General features: G+C 56.7%; 1 protein-coding gene across 1 annotated transcript in view; it reads left to right on the forward strand.

The window, feature by feature from the left end:
- Positions 1–15: 15 nt before the first annotated feature.
- The window catches only part of LOC103925968 (kallikrein-14-like), a gene marked incomplete at its 3' end in the record, with an annotated part of 16109 nt that continues 10381 nt past the window's right edge, over positions 16–5743 (forward strand). The window contains exons 1-4 of the mRNA XM_009334776.1: positions 16–136; positions 3076–3238; positions 4346–4593; positions 4970–5106. Of these exons, the coding sequence (XP_009333051.1) occupies positions 16–136; positions 3076–3238; positions 4346–4593; positions 4970–5106 (669 nt within the window). The remainder of the gene's footprint in view (positions 137–3075; positions 3239–4345; positions 4594–4969; positions 5107–5743) is intronic.

Raw genomic sequence — 5743 nt, forward strand, 5'->3', positions numbered from 1 at the left:
CTCTCTGTCCCGTGCATGTCTCGTGACGGGCACGGGCCCTTCGGCTCCATCCCCATCTTCATCCTCGCAGCCGGACTGTTGCTGGCCACCCCGCCGCCAGCGCGAGCTGAGGTGAAGGGCAACGAAGGCGATGAGCGTAAGTCAAACTAGTGGCCAAGGAGGGGGGGATGGAGACACCACGGGTGTTTCATGGGCACCTTGTAGGGGCATGTGTCCGATGGGATGGCACGGCACGGCATGGGATGAGGAGATGCCTTCTCTTGGCTCATGGGAATCTTGCCGACAGGAAGGTTCGGGCAAGGCCCTACGGTTTCGAAACCTGTTTTGGTTTCGAGCTGAGATAAAGCAAACCCCTTGACGTGGAGAAATGGCCCTGAAAGAGACGCAGAGGAGAATTCCCACATCCCGTTGGAGGCGCCGGGATCTCCGGGATAATTTCTTTCCCTCCTCTGGAAGTTCGTACGGGGATTTCTGTTACAGCTGCAAAAAGGAGGAGACAAAAGAGTCGCCCGGGGTGAGGCAAAGAAAGGAGAGACTTAATCCTGTTGGGAACGTCCCCTTCCTTTCTTCTGGCCTCCAAAATGATGCTCTGCCAACAGAGAACCCGAATGGATGGGTCTCAGTTAGGGTGGAAAGAGGAGTCCCGTGATTTCTGACTGTTGGTTGCAAAGACCTCGGATCTGACCTGATCTCGGTGCCTCTTAAACCAAATCTGTGTCCCCAGAGCCGAATCCGAAACGCCCAGGTCCTGCGGAGAAGGAACAAGGCCGTGTCCGGACACAATGGCTGGATAACTTGCCCCGTGACTGTCTAAGAACTGTTTTCTCGGAGGCAGGTTTATGATTTGGGATGGAGGAACAATCACCTTGGTTGGAGCCCTCTGGTTGCCAGTAGCCTCTGGAAATGCAGGGGATGGATTCTATCACAGGGCAGGATCCACCATCTCGCATTGCCTACCTCTCCACTGATTGACCTTTGTTGATGGATACCCCTCCACCGTGGGAGCTCAGGGAAGCTGCTGAGATGCCTTCAAGGAGCTTGGTGGAGTCTAAACCCGCTGGCTGGTCTCTAAAGGCTCAAGGACGGCCTTTGGGATGACCAGGGATGCTTCCCCGATGAGCATTTGCAGGAGGATGGTTCCCACCCTCTGACTTTGGCAGCGCTGCTGGGACCGGATAGTGGCGAATTCCAGGCGGCTTGAAACTCGGGCGTCTCCCATTGCCACCCGTCACAGGCTGTAATCCCCACCAGCACAAACCAGTCCCACCGGTAAATTCCAATGTCCCAACCTTCGGCGGAAGGCAGTTGCATAGGTCATGGACCGGAGCCACCTTGCACGTGCCGCGATCAATACAGGTCTTCGCCAAGGCGGTCAACGCTTGGAGTCGCGACTTCTCCCCGAAATAGGCAAAAACGTCTGGGATGCCCCAGGCCGCGGCATGGAGGACTCAGGCCCATCAGCCCCCGCACCCGTGAGGACATCTCAGAGAACAAGGAGTTGATATCTCCCGTTTGAAAGTCCTACTGCATGTTTTTGGGGTGGGAGGGAGGTCTTTTTCTGGAGAAAAACCACCTTTTTTTGCACTGATTTTCCTTTTTTTTTTTTTTTTTTAAATCTTGTCTCCTCCCACTTGGACACAACTCAGGATCAGGGGTCTCCTCCAGTGGCCTTGGCAGAGGTGCCACCTGAGGTTCCCAAAAGGCTTTGCCTGCACAGAGGTGTAGATGGAGGCCAGGAGGGACAGCAGGAGCACGTCGCAAGGCTTTGGACTCCCATTGGGTGGACACCCAAGCGGAGCTCTGCGTGGTCACGGCCTCAAGATGGTCACGGCCTCAAGATGGTCACCCTGCAGACCTCATTCGTCATAAATAGCCTGACAAGGGGAGGGGCACCTCATCTTGTAGACGCCTGGCGTTGGACGGGGTGGGATTGCCTCTCAGAATGGTCCCTCCCTCCCTCCAAGGACCACTGGGCAACTCTAGCGGACACCCATCTGCTGCAGCCACCTGAAGGGCAGGGAGATGCTTCTGCAAGCGACCTGAAGCGAAGGGAGATGCCTCCAGAGACCTGAAAGATTGGCAGATCCATGCCAGAAGTGGGGGCGTCAAGCGGTGAGACCCTTTTTCTGTGGTACGACCAAAGACCCCCCAAACCGAGCTGATGGCCCTTCTCTCTTTCTTCTCAATCAGCCTGACGGGACCAAGACATCTCGGCTCCAGAGCGACGTAAGGACTCACATTCCTGAGCGAACTCCTCTTATCACTTCTCCCTGCGTCAGGGCTTCTCCTGCTTGTGTTGATGCAACCGTCTCCTACCCTGGCCCTAACTAGGAGTCCTGGCTACGTGAGCCAGCCAGGAGGCAGGAGGCTTTTCGAGCTGGTCCTACAGGCTTTCTCACCAACCGAGGACGAAGAAATCAGCTCTTTTAGGGGTGCGTCACCTCCCTTTTGGAGTCCAATTTTGGGCTGGGAGGAATCTTAGAGGTGGAACGGATGCCCCTCCCAGAGGCACATGGCGAAACCGGCGGAGATAAGTGGCCCCCAGTGACTTCCTGATGCGCAGAGATTTCCAGGACAGCTCATTGGCACAACCCGGCGTGACAGACCGGTCCCAGGGGTCTCCTTGTGGGAGCTCCCGCCTCAGTCCTCTGCCTGGGATGGGTGGTGAGGTCCTGGAGTCATGGGCTCCATCAAATGGCAGCAGGAGAAAACAGACCTTCAAGGACTGGTTCAATCTTGGCTACGAACGGCTGGATTTCAACTGGTCCCAAAATCATCTCTTTTTCATCAAAAAAAAAAAAGCCCGGGGGGATCCCAGTAGGCTGATAGGTGACTCAGTAAATTAAAAAGTATTATTTTTAGGTTTTTAAGATGATTTTGACTGTTCTGATGGGAGTTTGAGGCTGGAAAATAGAGACCTTGCCCTCTTCTCTTTCACTTCACCTTTTTAAAGACTCCCTTTCGCAAGGCTTTGCCTCCTTTTCAACCCAAAACGGCAGGTTTCTGTGGAAGATTTCGCGGCTGGCTGCGGCCACGCACCGCGCTCACGGTGCCCCTTGGTGCTCTGTGTTACAGTGCCGGACGAGGACGGGTCCCGTATCATCGGCGGGAGACCCTGCTCCATCAACCAGCGACCTTTCCAAGTCGCCCTCATCAAGAGGGGTCAAATCCTGTGTGGGGGAAGCTTGATAGATGCCCAATGGGTCCTGACAGCCGCCCACTGCAAGCAGCCAACCAGGTAAGCCGGGTCCATGCTCATGTGCCCCATGGCTTCCTATGAGCCAACGTCTCCTTTCCCAGGAGCCCTCAATGACCAGGGGTGAGAAGCGGGTCCTCCAGGTGCTAGTGCCCAGATGTTGGCACTTCCAGAGGATGGGGCCTCCAAACGGCGGTATCCAGAGAGAGGTGCCCCAGATGTTGGCATCTCCAGAGTTTGGTGCCTCCAGATGTGAACACCTTCAGATTTCGGTGTCCAGAAGTTGAGTCTGGTACCTCCAGGGATTTGATAGCTCCAGAGGCGGGTACCTCCAGAGGTAACCAGAGGTTGGTATGTCCAGATATTTGTACCCCAGATGTTACCTCCAGGGTCTGGTGTCCCACGGCCAGTAGCTCTAGATGTTGGTGTTCCAGGCATGGGTATCTCCAGCTGTTGGTGTCTGGGTGCTGGTACCTCTAGAGGGCAACGAAGGTACAGCCATCCTCCACGTGGAGACTGGAGGAGCCGATGTGGCCTTTGCGGGGTGACACCCTTCACCGAAGAACCCTTAGGGGAGCCAACCTCCCCCCCCTTTGAGGCCCGTCACCCCCTTTTTCCAGGTGACGACACTAAGCGGAGCAGGTGCCCCCACAGCCAAGTTTCTCCAGCTTCTCCACAAGGTCCCGTGAGAGGAAGCTGGACCTTTTGGAGGGTAAAATAATGAAAATAATGAAAAAAAAAAAAAAGCAGAAGAAAAGTTGGCAAGAAGTTAGGCTCAGGGCAACGTAGCTGAGCTGTTGCAGGTGGGACTCCTGGAGTCAGGAAGATGAAGTCAAGGAGTTGAAATGAAGCGACGCAACAGTTTCCCATGGAGATGGGAGATGCCCCCAGGGTACCCGAGGATCAAAGAGCTCTTGGAGGAGAGCTGGCTCGTGAATCCTCAAGGCATTAGCGTGTTTTCCTGGCCTCCTCCCCAAGGGAAAGGGGATGAGGTGTTCCCACGGCCATATCACTTTAACTCTGCCCTGTGGAGAAGCTTCAACGGACAGGTCTTGATCAGCTCCTTGACGGACGGCCCTTGAGGCCAAGGGCTTATGTGTCTCCTCTGGAGGGACCAGCACTGATTTCTTGACCTTCTTCCCCCGGCAGGGACCTCAAGGTGTTAATCGGGACGGACACGTTACGGGACGGGACGGGGGAAGTGAGGTCGATTTCAAAGCTCCAGGTCCATCCCGCCTACAACCCCCAGAAGAATGACAACGACTTCATGCTCCTGAGGCTGAACAAGCCCGTTCAGTTCAGCAAAAACATCAAGAAGATCAGATTAGCCACGAAGTGTCCCATGGACGGGATGAGGTGCAGCGTCTCTGGCTGGGGCACAACCAAGTCCCCCGGAGGTACTGGCTCATGATGGAGACCTCAGTGGAAGAGGTGGGATGGGGGGAGGCAACTGGGCAGGGGCGAGGGCTCGCCAGGGAGGCCAGGTGGCCTCCTCAGCTGGGAAAAACGGGCTAAGGCCTTCCTTGATGTCACCCTAACTCTGCCCAGTGAGCAGCTCCCCCCCGGGGAATGACTTCTGCTTGGGTTTTCCCTTCGGGGTTGGTTTTCCTTTGGGTTGACCCATCTCTGAGGGAGGCACCTCCATTGTCCCCCTCCCAAAGAACCCTACCAAAAGCGTAATGAGGTCTGCTCAGGCCTCAGCATTAGCGGGGGGCGGGGGGGGGAGCTGCCCCTTCTCACCTTTTCTCTCTCCGTCCCCACCTTCTCCTGCAGCAAAGCTGCCCAAAAATTTGCAGTGTGCCGCCGTCCAAGCCTTTGGGAAGAACAAGTGCACCAGGGCGTACGGGCACGCCATCACCCCCAACATGTTCTGCGCCGGTGTCCCCCAGGGGGGCATCGATTCCTGCCAGGTAAGAGGCGGGGGTGACGTCCCTTCAGCCACCTCCCGGGTGGCTGCTGGGGAAAGGAGGGTCTTGGTGTGGCTTTGAGTTCAAACAGAAGGTGAGATGGGTCCGTTCCAGTCTGGGGTTCCTTCAACCCAAGCCGTAGAACCAGGGAAGGGCCACGGCACGTGGATGGGTCCACGCGAGGTCTGGGTTCCCCAAAACTACCTCATGCTTTTGAGCCACGGAGCTGGGGATGGGCTCTGGCAGGTGGACAAGCCCGTGCAAGGTTTGGGTTCCTCCGTTATCTCCAACCCAAGCCGTTAAACCAGGGAACGACCACGGCACGTGGAGGGTTCACGCGAGGTCTGGGTTCCCCGCAGCTACCTCATACTTGAGCCACGGAGCTGGGGATGGGCCCTGGCACGTGGGCAGGTCCGTGCAAGGTTTGGGTTCCTCCACCGTTACCTCCAACCCAACCCGTAAAACTAGGGAAGGGCCACGGCACGTGGATGGGCCCGTGCAAGGTTTGGGTTCCCACCAACGCCCTTCTGCTTGAGCCACGGAGCCGGGAATGGGTCACGACACGTTGAGGGGCCCATGGAAGGTCTATCCCCCCCCCCCCCCCACAAAAAGACCCACCACGCGCCCCCCTCCCCCCCCG

This window comes from Pygoscelis adeliae, unplaced genomic scaffold (assembly GCF_000699105.1).
Source record: "Pygoscelis adeliae isolate BGI_AS28 unplaced genomic scaffold, ASM69910v1 Scaffold672, whole genome shotgun sequence".
In the NCBI taxonomy this organism is placed as follows: domain Eukaryota; kingdom Metazoa; phylum Chordata; class Aves; order Sphenisciformes; family Spheniscidae; genus Pygoscelis; species Pygoscelis adeliae.